Source organism: Tenrec ecaudatus, chromosome 10, assembly GCF_050624435.1.
Source record: "Tenrec ecaudatus isolate mTenEca1 chromosome 10, mTenEca1.hap1, whole genome shotgun sequence".
NCBI lineage: Eukaryota > Metazoa > Chordata > Mammalia > Afrosoricida > Tenrecidae > Tenrec > Tenrec ecaudatus.
Genome location: NC_134539.1, coordinates 31,677,953 through 31,702,818, shown reverse-complemented (window position 1 = coordinate 31,702,818; position 24,866 = coordinate 31,677,953). Strand labels below are relative to the sequence as shown.

The following is a 24,866-nucleotide window of genomic DNA, read 5'->3' as shown; positions in this document are numbered from 1 at the left end:
GTGAAACTTGGGTCATATCAAGGCTAAAGTGAAGTTCAAATAGGTGTTAAAATAACTCTTTTAATGTTGAGTTAAATGATAGTGTGTGTGATATAAAGGGCTTTGAATTACATACATGTTCATTATAATGATAATCTTACATGTTTACATTCCTTTCATGAAGAATATTTATAAAAGTATTAGAAAAACCAGTATCCCTAGTCTTTAGAAGGAACGATACTACTTGCCTTCATCAATAAGTGCTTTCTAAGGCATTTGCTCCGGAGCTAAAGTGACTTGTACACACTTGTAGGTGGAGGTGAACTGACAGATACTCAGGGAAGTGATAGAAAATGAGACAAAACAATTACGTGAGCTCAATTTTTAAAGCTTTTCCTGAGAAGTATCATAGATATAAATAATAACTATTATTTTTTTGCTTTTGATATCCTACAAAACCTGAACTGCTATTTGAGTGCTGCGTGAATTTGCCTTCTTGCTAAGATACTATTTATGAGTTCAGTATAAATCATGTTCATTAAGGCCAGATTTTATGCATATATTTAACTCTTTATAAATATACTTAACTCTTGATAGTGATACTTTCAAATTTAATCAAAAGTATAGTTAACCCATGAATACATCACCCAGCTTCAGCCATTATTAGCATTTTATTGTTCTTTAAAATAATACCACATTTTTCAAAGCACCAGAAGTGATTCATTTTTTTATCATCCTGAACAGATTTGTTATCTCCTACCTGCTAACTTTTGGAGATTTTTCCCTGAATGATGAATTCAGCTTCTTGACACCAATTTCTTTTCAGGTGACCTCGCAGATTTCCGTCCCAGTATACTGTCATGGGGCACAGAACTCAAGCCTGGGTAGAGGGACCCACAGGAAATTGGCCCAAGTCTGGTTCTTTTCGATCTACCTACACAACTTTCCCCAAGTGGACATTTAGAGCGTGTCCCCACAGTGGCTGATGATGGGCCTCCTCTCTCAGTCATTGTTATGCCACAGTCAGCTCGAAATTTGCATTTCTTACTTAGTTGTACTGCCAACGTAGAAAGCTTCTAATTTATTTTTCTAACCTAATACAAGGGCTTAAGAGTTAGTAGAAAAATGAAGTGAAAGATAATGGAATAATCCGCCACCTATTTGAAGCTCTTTTGTAATTATGGCTCCTAAATTAATGCCTTCTGGACCTTTCTGCATTTTTCCGGGTTACCATGGTTTTTCATTTGGGAATCATCTTGAACACTTCTCTATCAACTGCCCACATCCAATCAGTTGCCAAATTTCTCAAGTATCCGTTCTCTAATTCCGTTGCCATTATCTCATTTTGACCTTTCTAATTTCATCAGTGGATTACTAGTGGCCCTCTTCCCAGTTTGTTCCCATCCCTTTCCTTTGCAAAACCTTAGCAGTGCCTCCACTGGTTATTGAGTTAAATATGAATGCTTGCCCCCTCCTTTAAGTACAGTGTGTCTCAAGATGCCTACAACACAGTCCCAACTCATTATCCTATCCTTACCACAGCCATTGAGTCCATTTGGACCCATAGCAGCCTTTTGTAGGGCTTTTGAGACCGTAAGTCCTTTTGGAGGCAGACAAACTCATGTTTATCCTGAGGAGTGGCTGGTGGGTTTGAACTGCCGACCTTGCTTTTAGCAGCCTAGTATCTAATCCACAGTGCCACCAGGACTCTTTTCTACTCACCGAGATCCTGCATTGCAACCACATTGAATTCCCACTGGTTCCTAAAATAGTCCTGTGCTTTCTTGCTTTCCCTTGCTGGAATTCTTCTCTCCATCTTTGCTCTCAAATTCCTCTTCACTCGTGGTCCAGTCTCAATGCTCACGACTCCGTTTCTTTTTAATGTCTTTCTCAACCAAAGGGAACATATTTCTCCTCTGAACTCCACGTGGACTGTATCTCTGAAGGTTCTGGGTTTTGTATTCTTACTTAGATTAACACCTCCAGGTAAAGGGTGGAATAATACTAGTAATGTCTGATTCTCTGTGCCCTTTGAAGTCCCTCTTGCAGTGTACATGCGACCAGCAATAAAATGCTTAGAGAATTAAAAGTTGTGGAGGGTGGGTGGGGTGGAAAGGGGGAACCGATTACAGGGACCTACATATAACCTCCCTGGGGGACAGACAACAAAAAAATGGATGAAGGGAGATGTTGGACAGTGTTAGATGTGACAAAATAATAATTTATAAATTATCAAGGGTTCATGAGGAGGCGGGGGAGTGGGAAGAGGGAAAAATCAGGAGCTGACACCAAGGGCTCAAGTAGAAGGCAAATGTTTTGAGAATGATGATGGCAACAAATGTACAAATGTGCTTGACACAATTGATGTATGTATGGATTGTGATAAGAGTTGTATGAGCCCCCAATAAAATTTTTTAAATTAAACGTTAAGCTATATAATCTATGGAATTGAGATCTCCCTGTAAGCTATGAAGATAAAAACCAAATCCAACTTCACTGCTCTCAAGTGGATGCCGACTCATAGGGAGCCTATAAGGACAGAGTAGAACTTCCCTGTGAGTGTCCGAGACTATAACTCTTTATGAGAGTGGAAACCCTGTCTTTCTCTCCTAGAGTGACTGGTGGTTTCGAACTGTGGACCTAGCAGTTAGGAGCCCAACTCGTCACCACTACGTTACCAATGCTCCTAGGCCTATGAAGAAAAGCCCTTTAAATTTGGTCCTCCTTCTGGACCTGAGGAGGTGCTCATCAATTTACTTAAGAGAGATGAGAGATTGTGTACCCTTAGTTTTTACATTGTAAAAAATATGTCCACAGAGATCTTGAATATCAGAACTAAAATGGGTTAATGCTAAGCCATAGTGACCCTGAGACAGCAGAATTGCTTTTGTGGGTTTCCCAAGCTGTAAAGCTTTTTGAGCGCAGAAAGCCACGTCTTTCTCCTTCGGAGCAGCTAGTGGGTTTGAGTCACCAGTTTTTTGACTGGCATCCAAGCACTTGACCACCAGTGCTCCTGAATTAAAGAGAGCCTTGACATTTGACAGTGAGGGTTGGCTTATTTATCGCTGTTTGTCTTAGTTGGTTACCATTCGTTAAAAATGTATTTTTACCTTTATCATGTATTAAGTAGGAAAGTGGTGAAGAAAATCCAGCAGATGTCTCTTTCTATAAAAATCAAATTTATTTTTCAGCATGTTTTTTATTTTGATGAAGTCTTTGGTGAGGCGTGCACCAATCGAGATGTGTACATGAAGACTACTCACCCACTCATTCAGCATATTTTCAATGGGTACGGTAGTAATTATTTGCTTCTCTTGCTTTTTCTTTTCTCTTTTGCATAAATCATAACTATCACTTAATTTTAAAAATTATTTTGAATTAAACATGACCTTGTATTTTGATCTAATAAATTTAAATTAGATTCTTCTGAAAAGTATAATGTCTCTTTTTCTAGGATTTACCAAGCATTCAGAAATTTGCAGCAAAATTTCCTCTGACACTAATGATGTTGAATCTCTAGCTTAGTGCAAAAAAATACAAGCTGTCAACTACAGCATTTCACCAGTGTCCTCAGTGATTTTAGCAGGTTGTTTGACATATTCTCCCCATTTATGCCTGCATTTTAAATATGACAAGCTTCAAAAAGTTCGTGGAAAATTCCACTATATTTTAGTCCCATTTCCATGTGCTTTTTGAAGCCCCCTTGCAGCTAAAGATCTCTTATCTATGTTTACTAAGTATGACTATTAATTTCAAAATATATTTATGAAAAGCTAATACTTGATAGTCACTTATTTATCCTACAACAACAAAAATTAACTGAACTCGAGGCAGAAGGTGAGCCCTGGTAGTTGTGCCTTGGGCTGCGATCTACACGGATGGCGGTTTGAGCCCCGTCCCGCTCACCCCGCAGGAGAAAGACGGGACTCGCAGGCCACTTCTCCCTGGCCTGCAGGGTCCTCATGAGTCAACATCGACTCAATGGCAGCGAGTCTGTTTTTGAGTTTAGAGCTGGGATAGATGATTATTATCATAAAAATGCTGTGAATCTTTCCAGAAGCTGACTGCCACATACTTCTCCTGTGGAATGGCTGGTGGACTCAAATCACCCACGTTTGGCTGGCAGCCAAGCACTTAACCCAGTACTGCATCACTAGGGCATCTGTATGACTGTGCCACATGTTACTTATTCTTTCTCCTGTTTATGGACATCTGGGTTAGACCCAGTTTGGGGCTATTTTGAATGAAGGTTGTTAAGGATTGCATTGTTTCTTCCTAAAAACATGTATTGTAAATCCTAATTCCTATAGCTGAGATTATATCCCATCTATAGATGGATTTTCTGTTAATAAGGCAGGATTAGTGTAGGGTTATTTTAAGACAATTTAAAACATACTGTGGCTAGCAGGGGAATCATCCAACTCTCCATCTTTCACTCTGAATTTTTTCAACTCATACATGGCATGTGGACACATATGTACAGCACAAACAAATAGTGATTCTCATTTGGAATCATAAAGCATTAGGGCTGGAGGAATTTTAGAAATCAAGTCATCTCAAATCCATGAATTTACGGAGGGCCTGAGAGAAGCAAAGTGATGAGTAGTTAGTAACTAGTAAAGCCATGTAGTTAGTTAATGGCAGGACTGAGACCAGGACCTCTGCCGCCCAGATGCGATGTGCCTTCTCAGCTCTCCCGCAGTGGCCATTGCTTTTGCAATTCCTACTACAGTGAGGCTTTCTGCCTTGTCAGCTTCTACCCACAGGACCCAATGTACATTGACTTTTCCTTTGTCCAAACTTCCCTAATGTTCATATGAGTAGTAGCTACCATCCTGTTACTATGATTTCCTCTTATTTATTGTATTTATTTAAGTCTATATTTTTTCACAAACCTTGTCTATCACTTAGCGCAAAATTTTCTCTAGAAACCTCTAAAGCACCGACCATGGGGAAGAAACTTGATGCTTGTTGACTAAGTGGCCTCTCAAGAGTCCTTGTGTTTTGTTTTTTGTTTTGTCTCCCAGAGTTCTCTTAGGGACTCACCAGTCTAAAAATTTCTGTGAGAAAACGCCATGTGTTTCTTTGAGAATGCTTTTCCCTCTTCCTATGTGTTTATAACGTGAAACCTTCTCTTTACAGGATCATATGATTATAACTTCTGTCCACAGATTGTATCTTTCAACCTGATTTTTACCATTAAAAATCTGGGTGTAGATTAGCACTTCTCTTAATATGCACAAGTGATGCAAATGATTCTTTCCTCCAGAGGCAATGCCACTTGCTTTGCATATGGACAGACAGGTGCTGGAAAGACCTACACCATGATAGGAACTCATGGGAACCCAGGACTGTATGCTCTGGCTGCCAGAGATATCTTCAGGCAACTAGAAGTGTCCCAGCCACGAAGGCACCTATTCGTGTGGATCAGTTTTTATGAAATCTACTGTGGACAGCTCTACGACCTCCTCAGTCTGAGGAAAAGGTACTGGGTAAAGAGACAGGCCACAGAGCCGTTTCCACAGACCCCGAGTCATGGCACTCAGTGAGAGGCCTGGGACATTGAGGCCCTGTTGTGGAATTAGAGGCTTTGGCATCAGATGCGTGTTATAAAAAACAGTTAGATAATTTAGCTAGAGAAAAGGGTAAATTAGCCTTCTATTAGTATTTTTAGTGATTCGTTTTCTGCATCTATTGAAAGACTTATTGTAGTCTGTTAAAAAGGGGGCATAATTTCAAGAAGTCAGGAAATCAACATGTAGTTAAATCCCTGCATAATCTTTTGATCTACTTATTACACTGAAAAAAATCTATGAATACTGTTTCCCACTTTCTCTTATTTTTCTTCTCAATAATCTTTATGTAAACTTAATGATGGTTTTCTGAAATCAGTTATAAAAAAAGCTAATCTCATTTCTTCACATTAGACTGTAGCCCTTTATCAGACTTTATAAGTATTACCTTTACAACATGATATGGTAATCTAGAAGTGCATCCCGTAACTCTGCTTTTAAATCTCTATTTAATTTTTCTGGCACCAAGTTTTGTTTAAGCTGAAACAGATGACTGAAGCAGAGAAAAAGAGAACACAATTGTGAAGAGATCACCAGCTAATTAAGAGAATAGGGAGGGGAGAGGCCTACGGAAGATGGAAGGATAAAAGGCAGTCATAACAGAATTAGCAGACATGGTAGAAATAGCCATACTATGTGGAAGGAATTAGTTGAGGCTGAGTATGGTGAAACTAGCCACTCAGTAAAGATAGTCCACCCTCTGGGGAGCTGTCCAGAAGCATGTGCAAGCTTCAGGTGCTCCAGATAAGCACTGGAATGATGGTAAGACTTAGGGGCAGGGAGAGCTCTAAAGTGGAGTTGTAAAACTAAAGCCTGTGGTGGAGAGTAGGTTTCAGGAGGCATGGTGAACCTTTCCAGTGAGCGCAAGGCTGTGGGTTTGCGGCATCTCAGAGCCGGTGCAGGTACTCGGCACAGTCCTGATGCGAGAGCTGCCCTCTGAGCGCAGGTGCTACTCTGGGACTGCTTTGGTGCAGAGCTGACTCCTTTTTCCTCCCAAGGATGGTGTTGAGGCCCGACTTTCACTCACAGCTTCTCTTCCAATCCCCAACTCCCCCAGGAGGGCCTTTTAAGCCAGAATGCCCACTTTAAAAAATTTATGTTCAATAATAATAGTAGGGTTTCCACGGAGGTGGACAGGTATGTATCTGCTGAATCACCTCTTAAACTGAAAGCCAGAATCTTCTAATTAACTTTGAAAAGTCGATGCTGTGTTTTGTGTCCTTGCATAAAAAGTGATGGTAACACACTCATCGCTAGCAGGATTGAAATTTTAGCAGGGTATTGTGGACTGTCTGTCAGAAGACTTCCTGGGGTGAGCGCAGTAGAGAGCCTGGGAAGTGTGTTCCGTGGTGACAGGAGGGTTCTGAAAGCTAGACTTTTCCTGTGTTCTAGGGTCCTGGCTGTTCTAATAGCATTGTTTCCTTAGAGTTCATGTACATTGTTGAGGCTGTTTCCTTCCAACCCTTCTTTGGAAGCATAGACTTAAAGTACAGACTTAGGAGGGGGAAAAAAATTAAAGAAAGAGTTTCTTCTTTGCCTATGAAGTGTAATTTTGCTCTTAACCTTAATCACTAGCGTATTAAGAGGGGTGGGGTGGAAATCCTAGCTTCATTGATTAGGTGTCAGCCCGTGGCTACCAGCATATCTGACTTGATGATGGGGCCCATAGAGAGAGCCCTTGTGGCACAGTTGTTAAGGGTTTGAACCCGTCCCTCGCTCCGTCATCTTCCACAAAGATGAGCCGCATTGGAAACTTAATGGGGAAATTCTGCACTGCCCTATAGTCACTGTGAGTCAGAATCAACCTGACTTCAGTGGGTTTTTGCTTTGGTAGACCATTGCCATTCATTACTTTAAGGCATTCAGTTGTAGCACCAGCCCTTCCTTGCTCCCTATGTCAAGTTAAACAAACAAACAAACCTTACACTGGCTTAAGCTTAGACAACCACCAGACTTTAAGCTCAGTTTACCCTAGCAACTCAAGGATGTTCAAGAACCTGCCCTTTGCCTCCCTCTGCTCTACCTCCTATGGAGCTAAGCTTAGTCTTAGCTAGCTATCCTTATAGATGCAAAAGGCCTTCCCCCAGGCCACATGCTTTCACTACCAGAAAGATAGAGCCCTCTCTCCCAAAGAGTTGGTAGGATCCAGGATTTCATTTTGATTGGATCAGCAGAACCAATCACTGGTCAGTAATACATCAGTACTGATAGTTTGAGGTCTGAGTCATGTGCTCATTCTTTGCATTTAGCTAAATATGCTGATTACACATATGATTACAAAGCAGATACCACCCCCTAAAACCAGGGGAATGGCGCAAGAGGTGGGGGCGGGGAGGGTGTCCATCATCAAAGCCAAACAACAAACGCCCAAACAGCAAAGCCGATGTGGTGGCATGGTTTCTGGGGAAGCAAAAATTACACCACAGTATCAAAGTGTTCTTGTATTTGTAGGCTCTTCGCAAGAGAAGATAGCAAGCACGTGGTGCAGATCGTGGGACTGAGGGAGCTGCAGGTGGATAGTGTGGAGCTCCTTTTAGAGGTAACACTTTCTTCTTTACTGCCCCACTGGAGCAGCTGAAGGACCCCTGGTGGCTTGCTAGCTATTAGTTGCGGTGATAGCTGCATGGTCAGAGTAGAACTGCCCCTGTGAGTTTCCCAGACTGGAACTTTTTTATCACAATCCATACATACATACATACATTGTGTCAAGCACATTGGTACATTTGTTGCCATCATCATTCTCAAGACATTTGCTTTCTACTTGGGCTCCATTTACATATCCATTTCAATAGTTCAGTCCTATCAAGAAGAGTTGTAAAATCAGCATCACAATCGATGTTAGACCGGCTTCCTTACTCATTGTCAAGCACACATTTTTGATAGGTAATATTGTCATGTGGGTTCAAGATTCAGAGTGTGAGGAGAAGCACCATTCCTGTTCCCAGTTCCTGGGTCTTGAGACAGGGGTTTTATTAAATAGCTCATTAAAACGCCTTCCTTTATTTTGATAACAAGAGTAATACTGTTAAAATTGAAATATCACAGAAGCATATAAAGAACATTCAACGTAAAAGGCCCCCTTACTCTCCGCTGAACGGTCCACTGCTGCCAGTATAGACGATTGCGGATTTTTCCTGTTTGAGGCATTTATTAGCTTTTGTATGAAGAGCTTTCTGATGAACCTTCCTTGCATGCACTGGTACTCTATCCTGGATATACTTTAGATCCTGGGACACTTTTCCCTTCCTTTAAAAAAAAAAAGTTTAGCCTTCTTTATTGTGAAAAAATGGCACTATACCAAAAAGTGCATAAATCTATTCATGTACAGTATAAATATGCACTATATAGCCACTGAGATTTTTTAAGCCCAGAACTTTGCAGCATCACATAATTCCCTGTGTGACCCCATCCTGCCCCTCAGGATCCTGACTTTCAGGCTGGTCACTTCCCTTTCCTCATCATAGTTTTACCACCTGTAGAGTTGTGTCAGTCTGGGTTGACTAGAGGAACACATTCATAGACACTCGTGTAGAAGAAAGAGCTTTGGCCACCTAGCTCAAAAGCAACAAAGCCCACATGGAAGAAGCACACCAGCCTGTGTGACCACAAGGTGTCAAAGGGATCAGGCATCAAAGAACAAAAAAAATCACATCATTGTAAATGAAAGGGAGTGCAGAGTGGAGACCCAAAACCCATCTGTAGGTAACGGGACACCCCCTCACAGAAGGATCACAGGGAGGAGACAAGCCAGTCAGGGTGCAGTGTAGCAACAATGAAACATACAACTTTCCTCTAATTCTTAAATGCTTCCTCCCCCTACTATCATGATCCTATTTCGACCTTACAAATCCGGGTAGACCAGAGGATGTACACTGGTACAGATAGGAACCGGAAACAAAGGGAATCCAGGACAGATGATCCCTTCAGGACCAGTGGTGAGAGTGGTGTTACTGGGAGGGTGGAGGGAAGGTGGAGTATAAAGGGGGAACCGATTACAGAGATCTACGTATAACCTCCTCCCTGGTGGACAGACAACAGAAAAGTAGGTGAAGGGAGATATCAGAGAGTGTAAGATATGACAAAATAATAATTTATAAATTATCAAGGGTTCATGAGGGAGTGGGAAGGAAGGAGGAAAATGAGCTGATACCAAGGGTTTAAGTGGAGAGTAAATATTTTGAGAATGATGAGGGCAATGAATGTACAAATGTGCTTGACACAATTGATGTATGTATGGATTGTGATAAGAGTTGTATGAGCCCCCAATAGAATGATTTTTTCAAAAAAAGAGCTTTATATGTAAGAGCAATTGAATATTGCGAAAACATCCCAGCCTAGCCCAGATTAAATCCTTAAATCCGATATTAGCTCATATATCCAATACCAATCTACAAATTCCTCTTCAGACTCAATGCAACACATGCAATGACACCGAATGCAGGAGGATCACAGGCCAGTGGGTAGAACGTCTTGTGGATCCAATGACAATGGAAGCATCTCAGCGCCGGCAGGGGTCTCCATGTGACTCCTTCAGCTCCAGGTCTCAAGCATAGCTCCATGTGTCTTCTCCACAGGAATGTCTTGCAGGGAGTGTGTGTGTCCCACCTCCAGAAAGCTATTTATCTCCTTAGCGCCTCCAAATGAGGTCATCATGCTGTGACCTGATAGGCTAAGCTCCTCCTCTTCACTCTTAATTCTCAAATTGACAACAGATTGTGTAACCACCACTAGTCAGCTCTAAGCTGATTGTTTGCCTGTTTTTGAATGGACTAGGAATAGAATCAGACTCTGTGCATGTCTTTTATGTCCTGCTTTCCTTGTTCAACATGAAGCTTTTGATTTCTTTCTGTTTTTTACATATACAGGTACAGTTTTACACATTTAAAATTTTGCTGTATATTATGCCATATATGAATTTAGCACAATTTATTTGTTCATTCTGTTGATGGACATCTGAGGTGTTTCCATTTGGGACAAGATTATGACCAGCTGTGACTGTTGCGACACACGATCTCAGTCCAAAAGCACCGAGTTCTGGAGGCTAGACACCTAGCCGTGGGATTAGTGGGCTGGGAGGGCGTGTGTTATTTAGCTGGATTGCACAGCGCCAGCTGTTTTCCAGAGAAGTGGACAGGCCCTTAAGCAGCATGTGAACAATCCCATGGCTTTACGTCTTCACCATCCCTTCCATTGGTACTTCTGGATTTTCACTAGTCTGGAGGTGTTTAATTATACCTCTTTGTGGTTTTAATTTGCATTTTCCTTATTGAGATTGAAATGGACTCTTTTTTCATGTTTTCCTGTGATAATGTGGATTTCCTCTTTTGGGAAATGCTGTATTTCTCATTGATAATTTGGGTTTCCACTTTGGGAAAGTGTCTTGTCTTCATTTGGGCGTTGTCATTTTATTGATTTGTAGGGAACCAGTATTCCAGCAGTGAGTATTTTGTCATGTATTCTGTCATGGCGTGTCGCCTCAGTCTGTGGCTTGTCTTTCCAGTCCTGTCATAATGCCCTTTATTGTCTGCAGTCTCTTCAGACCAATTAAATCAGGATCTCTCAGGGTGCAGCCCAGGCATGGTTTACTATTATTATCTGAAGTGCAAGTAGAGTTCATATACCATGATGTCCACCGTTTTTAAGCATACAATCCAGTGATGTTTCTAAATATATTCACAACACTGTGCAGCCCTCACCTCTGTCTAATTTAAAGCACTCTATCACCCCAAGAAGAACCTATTTGTAGGTACTCTTTCTTGGCCCTTCCCCCGGCCCTGACAATTGCTCATCTGCATTCAGTCTCCTGGATGTGCCTGCTCTGGACATGGCATCATGATGTCGTCCTGTGTGGCGGCTGCTTGCTCTTTGCATGTTTTTCAGCTTTCCTACATGTTGTAGCATCTAGCAGTACCTTTTTTTTTGTATTTGAATCCTACTCCATTATCTGGCTATTCCACCCTTTGTTTATCCCGTTTCGTTCGGTGGGCACTGGGGTTGTATCTACTTTTTATTTTGAATACTATTGCATACAAGGTTTTGTGTGGATGTCTGTGTTCACTTCTCTTGGGAATGAACACAGAGTAGAATTGCTGGGTCAAAGTGGCTGCACTAATGCACATTCTCAGGAGGAGTTACTGGGCAGCCATCATAGCATTCCACTGTGTCTCTCATCCAGCCCTCCTGGACAGAGGAAAGGGAGAACACGCCCCAGGAGGAGGTCAGCCTAGGTATTTGACAGCCTGCCTGTACAACACATCTCTCCAGGGAGCGTTTGACCCGAACTCAAGGAACCACAGAGGACAATTGAATTTAGCATCGTAGAAATGCCGTCAGGGGGCCCAGAGTTACAGTCTCTCTCCTCTCCTTGCCTCTTCTCCCATTCCCCCACCCCAGCCACACTCCCTGGCCTCTACCCCACTTCTCACGGTGATCTACTAGTAATTGCAACTATTTGTTGAGAGCTCCCTCCCCAGAAAACACCACACCAAAGGCGTTTGCATTTCATCATGTCCATTTAATCATGTCTGAATCATGATGCGGTAACTCTTGTCGACATCACCCTGCATGTGAGAAAAGTAAGGCTGACCCTAAGTGCCAGCAAGGGCCTTGTCGTGAAGGCAGGCACAGCCAGAGTGCCAGCCTCTACTGACTGCCTCAGAAGCCCATGAATTCCCTTCGTGACATACTGCCTCATGTCTGGTATAGAGATCATTTCTCTCAAACTAATAAAAAAATTATTTTTATATTACTGAAATAATTTACTTTTGTGACAGTGTAGATTGCTTAAAGCTAAGTGTTTTAAGGCTATTTAAACGTCAAAAAGAGGAGTTTGTGGGACATTTTCTTGCTACTTTTTCCAAACTAAGAGTTGGGGCACACGTGTGTGAAATAGCAAGGTGGTTGACCATTGGTAGGAGTCTTTGGCTTTCTGAAAGCTGCTTTCTCCTGGAACAAAAAGGTAAATAAATTTTCCTCACGGTTAGGTGATTCTCAGATTTCTTTAGTTCTGGAACACAAAATGAAGTAGCACCTGAGTGTGGTTGTTTTAGATTGTCACCTGCAAGTGAAAACCCCCTTTGTGGTGGAAAGCAGACACACAAGGATGGGACATGCTGAAGTTGAAGTGGCTCCTTTTTTTTTTTTTTTTGGTGGCTTCCATTCTTACTGGCAGCGCTTCCCCTAATGTGGAATCCTAAGGAAAATGCTTCTTCACAGCCCTCTTTCTTATGGCCTCACATATCTCCGACCTTCATGAAGCGGTAGGTTCCCAGAGATTAGTCCAATTGGTTGGGAAAAGGGCAGTGACTAAGAGAAATCCCTTCCACTTTGCTCTGGGCCGTAATGTGCTAATGGGCAGGCTGGTGGCAGGCAACTTCTTTACCCTGGAAAAGTTTATGACACTATCCATTCATAAACTATGTTTCCTAAGAAACACAGAAGAAAGAAAGAAAAAAGAAACATTTTAAAAGAGAAAGAAACATAAGTTTCTTGTTAGTCAACATGCAGGTCTTGGAGAGACAACCTGTCTCCTCACTGTTGGCACCGTGCCTACATCCAGTACATCTGATGTACAAGGAGACCAGCTGAGATCACGGTGGAAAGTGAGGATGAATTACGGATCCCGGACACAGTTACCCTCGTAAGCATCGATTGGCTTGAAACACAAGTACTTGCTAACGGAGGTGCCACCTCTCACTGTGAGGTGTTACGGCTGATGCTCACTCAGTATCACCATGTGTGCTCAGAGTCACCTTCAGGTGCCACTCTCACAGATCATCCTCAGACACACTCAGGCATGACCGCTCGTTAGCTGAGTGTGCATCTGGTACGATCCTTCCTCCAGGAAGTGTCCCCCCGCCCCGGAGCTCTGTTGCCTGGCTCTACCAGTGCAGCTCCAGGACGACCTGCCTTTACAGAGACTGATCCACTCACCACGCTTGCCTGATTCGGAATCAAGATTCTTGTCCGTCAGAAAATCATTGGCCTTTTTTTCTCAATAGTAGGCTTTCAATAGTCCACATTCTTTTTGCTGTGCAAAATCAGGGCCACATATTTATGCAAAGCTGATTTCAGTGGCCAGAGGCTATCCTGAAGCCTCATACCCCCACCCACTCCTTTGTGGCCACAGGGATCCCAGTTAGTCTTTTCTCCCCTGCGTGGGGACTAGTCCCAAGGGAAATCATGGGCTCATACCATTCCCAGTAACTCACCACACATCACATCTGGCCTCCTTTCTGCCAGAACAGGTGAGTGCGATCTGTCATTCCACAATGCACATTTCTATCCTCTGCTTCAGTTACTAAGATAGATGGGTATTATGAGACCTCGTTTCGGAGCTGAGTTATGCTCTGGAGATTTTAGTCGAGCTAAATCCATCAAAGATATTAAAAAGAGCACAAGAGATCAAGAAGTAAATTAGCTTCTGAGCTATGCCGTGTTCTCCCCCAAGATTGGTATTTCACATTGTTTTCCTTGCCACTAGGCCCGCTTTCTGTGTGATTTAGTATTTGGGCAACTTGGCACATGGTGGGGAAAAACTGACAAAGCTTGTATATGTCTGGACGCAAACTCTTAGGAACCAGGGGACTGTGCTTGTACCTTGGGGAAGTCACCCTCGATTTTATTTTCAGGTGATCTTGAAGGGCAGCAAAGAGCGGAGCACTGGGGCCACCGGAGTCAATGCAGATTCCTCCCGCTCCCATGCTATCATACAAATTCAGATCAAGGATTCAGCCAAGAGGACGTTTGGCAGGTGAGCTCAAAATGTGCAGGCATTGCATTGCCTCCCTTTGTCTAATGTGACTTTGACATATGCATTACCAACAGCAGGATCCCCGGCCGTAGGGCCCTCCGTTGCAGGGACACAGAGTAGAGTTGTTAGCCCTGAAATAAATCATCGCACTAAAGTGCCATCCGTTGATTAACCATGAAGTAATGACCTATTGTTGGTCAACCCTAAGTTATTAAGAGGGACATTGATTGCTCCTAACTTGAAGCACAGTATCAGCAGAAGAACAGCCTGGAATCCATCTCAGAGAGCTTACAGACCAAAAAAAGAGGGAAAATTAATCCATCCTTCTTGAAAGAAGGCATAAGACAATTGGGTACATTCATTGCTTTTCTGGTGCTAACTTAGCAAACTCTGCCACTCTGATGGATGAGCCTATCTCACCTCTGAGTAATGAGCCTTTTTTTTTTTAATGGAAAGCAGCCCACAAAAATGTTTCTGTTTAATTATCTAAGTAGTCACCTAAGTGATTTGCATTGTGTCCATTTAGGCTCATGGAAAGAGTATTTTATTAATTTCAAGCATAGTTTCTCACAAAGGTTTAAAATGAGCAGACATGCCATTTGAGTGACAGGTGCCAACAGCAGCGGGCAGGACAGCATTTTAGAAAGCTGACAGTAATGTCTTTCCTGAGGATGGGCCCATCACAAAATGCTGCCTGAAGTAAAAATAAACCAGAGACCCTAAGAAGACATCCTTGCTGTGTCTCTTTCTCTAGGATCTCTTTTATTGACTTGGCTGGCAGTGAAAGAGCCGCAGATGCTAGGGATGCAGACCGACAGACCAAGATGGAAGGTGCAGAAATAAACCAGAGTCTGCTGGCGGTAAGTGGTTCCAGAGCTTTAATCTATCAATCTTTGCTGAGAGCTTTTGCCCTCCTTTCCATGAGCCGAATCCGGCTATCCGGGAAGGCGGAGTGGAATCTGAAAAGCAGCAGACGTGCTCTTAACAGACAGGGGAATTCCAGAGGTGGGAGACGCTGCCCCATCAGACTCAGCAACCCTTCCTTCCCCTCTTGGCCTGCCTTCTCTGGTCAGTCCCTGCCAATTAGGAACAAGTATTTCCGCAGCTGCTGAACGGTTAGCTTGGGGGAATTAATCTCACCTCTCTCCAAGTTCTGAAACTTTATTAATTTTCAAACTTAGTAAAATAGAACAAATAATATAACGATCTCCCATGTACCTGCCACCAGGTTCCGGAACTAATCTTATGATTTCTTTGTAGTTTTTCTTTTTTTAACCTTTGAAAGTATCCCACTAGGAATGTTCAGTCATAATACTTTATTGCAACGTCTCTTGAAATCATTCTTTCTTTGTGTTTAAAGTCTACCAAATTCATATTCAGTTAGGTTCACTTGCTTGATTTTGATTGTTTTTAAGAATTTTTGATTTCTTAATTTTGACTTAGTTGTATGATTATTTAAATCACCTACATAGTTCTAAAGTTAAAATTGGGAGGAAACAAACCATAAGAGTGAAGTCTAGTTTCCATTCTTGTCCCCTCCTTTCCCTTGTTGTGATTGCTGTTCGGTTGATTCTAACTCGAGATGGCCTGCGGAGGGGAACGGTAACACAGACACTGCTCTGCGCCTGGCAGTGCAGAGGAGGACTGTTGGGTAGGGCTTTCAAGGTCACTCATCCCCAGGTCGGTCTTTTGAGGCACTTCTGGATGGGCTCAGACTGCCAACCTTCAGCCGGCAGACAACATATAACCATTTTGCCACTCTGGTTCTCTAGGGAAGCAAAACTGGTGATGCTTATATAGGTATAAAAAGAGAGAGAAATAAAATAAAAAGAGAAAAGTATATATCAAGAAACATGGCTCACATCATTGTAGAAGTGGGTACGCCCAGTCTGGTTCAAGTCTGTTGGCTCTCAGATGTTAAGCTGGAGGCTCCTCCAGAGCTATGTAGCTGCCAGAGCCAATTAAATAGGCAGCAAGAAGGTGAAGCACTGGTGGATATCAGCAGATCAGGCCTGGCAGAGTCAAAGGAATCTAAAGTCAGCAGTCTCTAGTGGCTCCCAGAGTCGGCAAGCAATAGAGCAAGACATTGATAGCTGCCAGGGCTGGCAAGCAATATGGTGGACCTTTAACTCTGGAACCAGAGATTGATGTGACAGACCTACTTAAATATCAAGTAGGCCACACCCTAAGGAGATGTCGCTATGGCAGAGCCCATCATGGAGTTGATTATATTTAGAAGGCCGCAGTTGCCAAACCCCTTCAGTCCTGGCTCAACCACGTTGACACAAAACCACCAAAGTCACCCAGCGAATTCTTCCTCCTTGTAAACCAACCCACTGCCATTGAGCCAATTCCGACTAATCATTTTCCTAAACTTTCTAAGTTCATTTTATTTACTTACTTATATTCACCTCTTTTCGCAGAGGAGGAAAAAGCATACTGTACCAGCTTCTGCACCTGTCTTTTTTTAGCTAAGCAGTATACTGGAGCTCATGCTGCGGTCAGAGGGAGAGAGCTTCCTCATCTCTGCGTGAGCACGTGGTGCTGCCTGTGACCCTCCGCTTTGATTCTGTCTTCTTGATCAGAACTGACGTCCTAACTAGGCGCATTTTGTCAAGGCTCATGGAAGTGAGTGAGAGAATGAGAGGCAAGACAGGGCGTCAGCACTTCTATTCTCATCATCATTATTAGTGATTTTAATTTAGATTTATAAAGAATTTCCAAAAATAGTACAAAACAATTTTGATTTTCATTCCTAATACTTAGCATTCCCTAATATTAATATTTAACATAACATTGCATAGTGATATTAATCAGGAAATTCACATTGGCATATACTGTTCCTTAATCCTACAGACCCTATTTAAATTTCACCAGGAGTTCCCCTTGATCACTTGGGTCCAAGTTCCACTTCTGATCTCATGTTATGTCTCTGTAGTCTCCTCAGCTTTTGTCATTTGTGATCTTGGCATCACTGAAGAGTACTGGCTGGTTATTTTGCAGAAGGTTCTTGAATTTAGGTTTGTGTGATGTTTTCTCTTGATTTGATGTGTTTTTAGCAAGACAACCACAGAAGTGATAAACTTTTCTCTGTGTGTCCCACCAAGTGGTATGGGATGTCCTTTGTTTCATTATTGGTGGGGATGATTTGATTTGATCACTCTGTTATGGTGGTATCTACCAGGCTTCTCCCTTGTAAAATGATTTTAAGTATCTTATGGGAAGATATTTTGAGATTATAATTTTTTTATTAAAGTTTAAAAATTGGCACTTATTTACAAATTTACACAGAATGGATTATTGCAGTTAAAGTGTCCAGCATTTCTTGGAGAATACACTTATGTTTATTTGTTTTCAGTCCTTTTATTGAGAGCTCTTAACAGGTACCATAACATTCCATAGTTCCATCACCGCAAGCAGTATTGTACAATTGCTACCACAGTTTCACAACGTTTTCTTTCTTGAACTCCTTGATCATAGCTCCCCTGTATCTCCTCTCACCCCCCACCAGATCCCCCAGAGACCCTTTTTTGTTGCCATCTCTTACACATCCAATATATCCATTCACATGCAATTCTATTGTTCATTCCCACTGAGTGGGGTTTTAGTCACCAGTGCTATCAGCTCCCTATTTCCCCCTTTCCCCTCTTGTCCCCTCAGGGGACCATTGACAGCTGCTACTGTTACTAAAGGGTTATCTATCTTGGCTTTCATGTAATCTTGTCAGAAAGGTGAATATCATACAATGCCATATTAGAACAAACCATAATTGTACTTAAGTAAGATTTAAGTAGAGGCCCAAAGTCCATCTGCTTCCTTGTTGTATTTGCATATATGAAGGAGTACCCCCCAAAAAACAAACATTTGTTTCAAAGCTATGTATTTAAATTTTTTTACAAAACAACCACATCACCTTCAAAGTACTCTGCATTACACTGAATACATTTATCAAATCAGCGATTCCGTTCTTGGAACCCTTTTCAAGCTCATCTGTTTGGATGGCTGACAGCACCGCCCTCATTTTGTCTTCACCTCTTCTACCTCATCAATTGCTGTCCTTTCATGACCTTCTTCACTCGAGGAAACAGAAGTTGCACAGAGCAAGGTCAGGTGAGTAAGGTACGTGGGGCAAGAGAGGCATGCTGTTTTTGCCAAAAACGGGTGCACTGAGATGGCTACGTGAACAGGTGCATTGTCGTGGTGGCAAATACAGTCCCCCGTCTGTCACAAATGAGGCCTTTTTTGTTGCACACTGTTACACAATCCTTTCAGAGCCTCTGTATCAAAAGCTTGATTAACAGTCTGACCTGGTAGAATGAAAGCAAATGCACTACGAGTTGGCATTTTTGTCCATTCGGGATGGTGGCAGATGTTCAGAATGAGGTTTGTCCTCAATTGACACTTCATCTTTTTTGAAACAAAAAAACTATCCCATAGTGCTGTCATTGTAGCTGTGTTCAACATCACAACAGTTTTTGTGGCATTTTTCCTGAGCAAGAAACAAAATTTCACTGCCTCACTCTGTTCTCTTAAATCAGCCATCACAAAAACACGAGGTTCAAGGTGAAACTACTTTTATGAAAAAATTCACTGTGACCAAAGAGAACCTTCCCAGGCTACGCCACTGGGTACACTAACTCAGAACAAGTTGCTGGGTGCTTTCCTAGCAGGGAGAATGCATACTATGGAAGCTTTGCCCAGCAGAGCCTTTTTCCGTTTTTGGGGGGATACCCCCTTAAATACACATATATAAACAAATACACATATGCTTATATATTTGCATGTGTATACACATTTATAACTTTTTCTTCTTTCCTCTTTTTCTGTTTTTTTCCTCCTGCCCCATGGTTATAACATTTTATCATGTGTTTGCTCACTAATTTTAGTATCCATTAAAGATTCTTGCTTGAACTATTATTACATAGTGTTTGTCTCTTTGACTTTCTATTCCCTTCATTCAGTCTGTGGTTATTTTTTTTTCCTGTAACTCTTTTTTTTTTTAACAATTTATTGGGGCTCATACAATTCTTATCACAGTTCATACATATACATACATCAATTGTATAAAGCACATCTGTACAGTCTTTGCCCTAATCATTTTTTTCTCCTCTTTTCTTTTTTTACATTTTATTAGGGACTCATACAACTCTTATCACCATCCATACATATACATACATCAATTGTATAAAGCACATCCATACATTCCCTGCCCCAATCATTCTCAAGGCATTTCCTCTCCACTTAAGCCCCTTGCATCAGATCCTCTTTTTTTTTTCCCCTCCCTCCCCTTCCCCCCCCCCTCATGTGCCCTTGGTAATTTATACATCGTTATTTTGTCACATCTTGCCCTATCCGGAGTCTCCCTTCCCCCTTTCTCTGCTGTCCCTCTCCCAGGGAAGAGGTCACATGTGGATCCTTGTAATCAGTTCCCCCTTTCCAACCCACTCACCCTCCACTCTCCCAGCATCGTCCCTCACACCCTTGGTCCTGAAGGTCTCATCCACCCTGGATTCCCTGTGCCTCCAGCCCTCATATGTACCAGTGTACAGCCTCTGTCCTATCCAGCCCTGCAAGGTAGAATTCGGATCATGGTAGTTGGGGGGAGGAAGCATCCAGGATCTGGGGGAAAGCTGTGTTCTTCATCGGTACTACCTCGCACCCTAATTAACCCATCTCCTCTCCTAAACCCCTCTATGAGGGGATCTCCATTGGCCGACACTTGGGCCTTGGGTCTCCACTCTGCACTTCCCCCTTCATTTAATATGGTATATATATACATATATACACATACATACACTTATATCGTGGTGTTTTTTTTTTTTGCATGATGCCTTATACCTGGTCCCTTGGCACCTTGTGATCGCACTGGCCGGTGTGCTTCTTCCATGTGGGCTTTTTTGCTTCTGAGCTAGATGGCCGCTTGTTGACCTTCAAGCCTTTAAGACCCCAGACACTATCTCTTTTGATAGCCGGTCACCATCAGCTTTCTTCACCACATTTGCTTATGCACCCATTTGTCTTCAGCGATCCTATCATGGAGGTGTGCAGTCAATGATGTGATTTTTTGTTCTTTGATGCCTGGTAACTGATCCCTTTGGGACCACTCGATCACACAGGCTGGTGTGTTCTTCCATGTGGACTTTGTTGCTTCTGAGCTAGATGGCCGCTTGTTTATCTTCAAGCCTTTAAGACCCCAGTCACTATCTCTTTTGATAGCCGGGCACCATCAGCTTTCTTCACCACATTTACTTGTTCACCCACTTTGGCTCCAGCCGTTGTGTCGGGAGAGTGAGCATCATAGAGTTCCAATTTAATAAAAGAAGGTATTCATGCATTGAGGGAGTGTTTGAGTAGAGGCCCAAGGTCCTTCCGCCACCTTAATACTTGACCTATAAATATAGACACATAGATCTATTTCCCCATCCTCCTATATATATTTGCATGTACATGTCTTTGTGTAGACCTCCATGAATGCCCTTTGACTCCTAGCTCTTTCCTCCATCTCCCTTGACTTTCCTCCTGCCCTACTACCATGCTTCGTCGCCACCTGGGCTAGAGTATACCTCTTCGCTAAGCAACCTTACCCTTGATCATTTCCCACCAGGCCTGCCACTCCCCCTTCTCTACCATTTGGGGTCCCATGTTTTTCCCTTGTCCCTGGGTTTGTTAACACCACTTCCTTAACCCCCCCTATACCCCCAACCCAAGTGCCCCCGGAACTGTCGGTCCCGTTGTTTTTCCTCCAGATAGTTCATCCAGCCTGTCCTATTCAGACAGACCTGTGGAGACACTAACATGCACGAAAACAAGACAGAGGAAAACAAAGCAACAGTATGCAACCAGACAACAAAACAACAAAAACAAACCACTGACAAAGAACAGAACAAAACAGTTCACAAGAGAAAAGCTTGTAGTTAGTTCAGGGATCGTTTGCTGGCCCTTAGGAGCGTTTTCCAGTCCAGTCTGTTGGGGCACCACGCCCTGGCCCCAAAGTCCACTTTCAGCATTCCCTGGGGACCTTGCCACTCCATTCCCTCAGTCTGTGGTTATTAATTGGAACCCTGTTGTAAGGAAAAGCCTGTCCTCCCAATTTTATTATATTATGTATACTAGTACATGACTATTTCTATTATTTTTTGAATACATATAACCCACTACCACCATTATTTTAAGGAGCCTTGGTAGGGTAGTGGGTTCTGCACTGGGCTACTAACCACGAAGTCTCCATCTCCTCCTGGGGGGTGGGGGGGCTTTCTGTTCCCATAAAGATGTGCAGCCTCAGAAACCCACAGGGGCAGCTCTGCTCTGTCCAGAGGGACACGATGGGTATCATTATTGTGTTCCAGACTTGCCCCTTGGCAGTCCTCCACATTGGCTCCTGCATGCCTTCGAATGGAGTGAAACGGCAGGACAGTTGTGAGGACGGCACAGGCTGTGCAGTGCGCTTCTCTACATACAGCGCTAGGAGACAGGACAACAGCGACAACATTTTTTGACCTCCTTGCTTTTTCGCGCCACAAGATTGTCCAGGCTTATCTTGTACTTTTTCTGCCCCGGCCCTGCAGCCAGCCTCAGAACCAACAGATTTTAAGCATTTACTATATAGGAATTAATTTCATCTTCACAGCAGGTCTGTTAAGTAAATTAGGCAAACTTCCTTCTTATTGGATAGCCTTAGGACTCTATACAAATATTAAGTGAATGGCCTTTAGTCCGAAATACTTGGTTTGGACAGCTGAAGTGTGGCCTAGGAACCAGCTCTGAGGCCTGGGAAGAATTGTGTGTGAAGTCGCACAAACGCTCTGGGGCTGTGTTTCTCCAACGGGCGAGGGCATGCTCACGCGCCTGGAGTAAGGACTTCTAGAGTAGAACAAGGAGCTTGTGTATTGCGAGGTGTAAAAGGTGTCCCTTGTTTCTTTGGTATTTTCCTGGGTTCTCTCTCAGCGTTTAATAAATCCTCTTGTCCATTTCATTCTGATTGGGCAGGGGTTGGTGGTCCCCCCTGGGCTGGACGAGCATGGAGGAGCCACATGGGGAGGGAGGCCCCAAGGGCAGGTATAACTCAGGAGCAAACACCTGGCCGCCTGTTATCCTCTCTAGTGCTGAAGTCTGAGGATATTGGATTGAGTTGTTAAAAAAGCAGGGGGAAATTCACTAATACCTTTTTATACCCTTCAGTTTCTGGGAGCTTTATACTCTGTCTTCCAAAGGATGTGATGTGGGGCAGGTACATTAGGCCTCTGTAGCTGCCACTAAGAATGGCCACAGCAAGCTCTCGAAGCTAATTACCTATTCGTGGTGGGCTCTCAACTCTGACACCTCCGAGTGTCCTCCCCTCTCCCCTTGTTTCCTTTTCATTGACTGAGCTCACGCAGGAACACGGGAGGCTCCTCCCCGCCGCTGCTCTCCCTGCTGCTTGTGATGGCATGCTGCCTCCGCATGCCCCTCTGATGCCCAGTGAGCACTCGACGGTGAGGAGCTCTGCTCTGCCCAGTAGAAAGTGACACCCCCTTTCCTTTGAGCCACTGTCCCAAATTTCTAAAATGAGGGTTAGTCCCAGGGGATTTCACATGCCCCTCCCAACTGACTTTCAACAATTCCTCCTGCCCCGTCCAGTCTGTGTGTATCGGACTCCACACACTTTATTCCCGCGCCCCGGCAGCACAGGTCTCTTGTTCATCTCGCCCTCATCGCTGCAGTGTACAGCCAGGGCCCTAATCTAGGCAGTTTCCCATCTGGTGAACAGGAAGCTACCAGGACATGTTGACTTTCTTCTGCAGAATTACCTGAGCATAACTTAAGGAAATTAAACTCCCTATGGACTTAGCGTCCGCCCTTACTCTCTCAGCATTACATGTGATGTGTTTGTTCTTTTCCGCCCCTTGCAGCTGAAGGAGTGTATCCGAGCCCTGGATCAGGAACACACCCACACTCCCTTCAGGCAAAGCAAGCTAACTCAGGTACAGTGAAACCGGAGCGGTGAATGTGTTCAAGTTCACTCATTTCTTCCTTTAGCAGACCGCTAGGTGTAGTGAGGAAAAGGGGGAAGAAAGAGACCCCTGCAGGACAGGGTGGGGATGGACACAGCTGTCTCGCTGGCTGAAGGAGCTGCAGCCCTCTTCTGGCCTTTCTGGTTATTTCCCGTGCACCCAAACCTTGGTCTTGTAGCTGCACCGGGTGCTTTCTTGCTTCAAGAGTTAGACCAGTGTTTCAAGACCACAAAAAAAAAAAAGACTTCAGTTAAGAAGAATACAATATTTCTATCTTTATCTACCTTTGCTGACAGAAAAGATGGCCAAGATGTATTGTTGTGTGAAAAGTAAGCTATAGAGCAATGTAATGAGATTGTCTTGGTGACTTTAAGACATTTGACATAGTTGGTTATGCATTGGGCTGCTGACTGCAAGGTCAGTGGTTTAAACCCATCCGCTGCTCTGTGTGAGGAAGATGAGGCTGTCTACTCCCGTAGAGATGTAGTTTTAAAACCCCAGAAGGACTATTAATAGTACACTCTCCTATAGCACTGTTATGAGTCGGAGTCGAATCAATGGCAGTGCTGTATGCAGCCACATAGAAAGAGTCCAGAGGATACAAAAAAGCAGTTAACATTGACTATATTTAAAGTCCCGGTGGCCTAGTGGTTACGAATTGGACTGTTAATCTTGAGGTTAGCAGTTTGAAAACACCAACAGTTCCACAGGAGTAAGATGAGACTTTCTACTCCCACAAACTGTTGCAGTCTTGGAAACCCACAGGGCAGTTCTGCCCTGTCCTGTAGAGTCACCATGAGTCAGAATTGACTCGATGGCAGTAAGTTTACTTTTGGGTTTTATATCTAGAGAGTAGTAATGAAGCTAAAGATGGAACGGAAACTAGTCAGAATGAGTGCCTGCGGGCTAGAGTGTGTCTTCTCAAACATGATTTCAGTTGGGGACCCTCTTAGGTGGTGGGTCCTGGTTCTGACATTGGCTATCTTGTTGTTTTTATGGTTCTCCATCCTCAAAAAAATATGTTCCAATTAAAATTTTTTTTAAGTTAAATCATTACATAAAGTATAAAACTGACAGTAAAAACCCCAAAGTCCATTGTCAAGTTGATTCTAATAGCAACCCTATAGATAGGGTAGAACTGTCCCTGTGGATTTCCAAGACCTGATGTCTGTGGGAGGACACGTCTTCTCTTCCCCCTAGGAAGGGTTGGTAGTGGCTCTGCTGACTTTGTGGTGAGCAGCCCCATGCATAACCCAACTGCGCCACGAGGTACCTTACACTGCTCACTCCCAGCCAGGCATACCCACTTGCTGCGCTTCCATGAAAACCCTTCGGGCGTCTCTCAGAGACCCCGGTGCAGTGGTAGGGCATTACAAACACTTTCCCTCAAGGACATGGGTTTTTTTTGTAGTTAGTTCAAGGATCATTTGTTGGCCTTTAGGAGTGTTTTCCAGTCCAGTCTGTTGGGGCACCACGCCCTGGCCCCAAAGTCCACCTTCAGCATTCCCTGGGGACTCACCACTCCATTCCCTTGCTGTTCTGTTGCACCCCCTTAGTGTTTTGCCTTGGTGT

General features: G+C 43.3%; 1 protein-coding gene across 1 annotated transcript in view; it reads left to right on the top strand.

The window, feature by feature from the left end:
- KIF24 (kinesin family member 24) overlaps positions 1–24,866 on the top strand; it is a 56,713-nt gene that overhangs the window by 23,022 nt on the left and 8,825 nt on the right. Inside the window, exons 4-9 of the mRNA XM_075560047.1 lie at positions 3,171–3,268; positions 5,249–5,464; positions 8,004–8,091; positions 14,183–14,304; positions 15,059–15,164; positions 23,193–23,264. Coding sequence (XP_075416162.1) covers positions 3,171–3,268; positions 5,249–5,464; positions 8,004–8,091; positions 14,183–14,304; positions 15,059–15,164; positions 23,193–23,264 — 702 coding nt within the window. The remainder of the gene's footprint in view (positions 1–3,170; positions 3,269–5,248; positions 5,465–8,003; positions 8,092–14,182; positions 14,305–15,058; positions 15,165–23,192; positions 23,265–24,866) is intronic.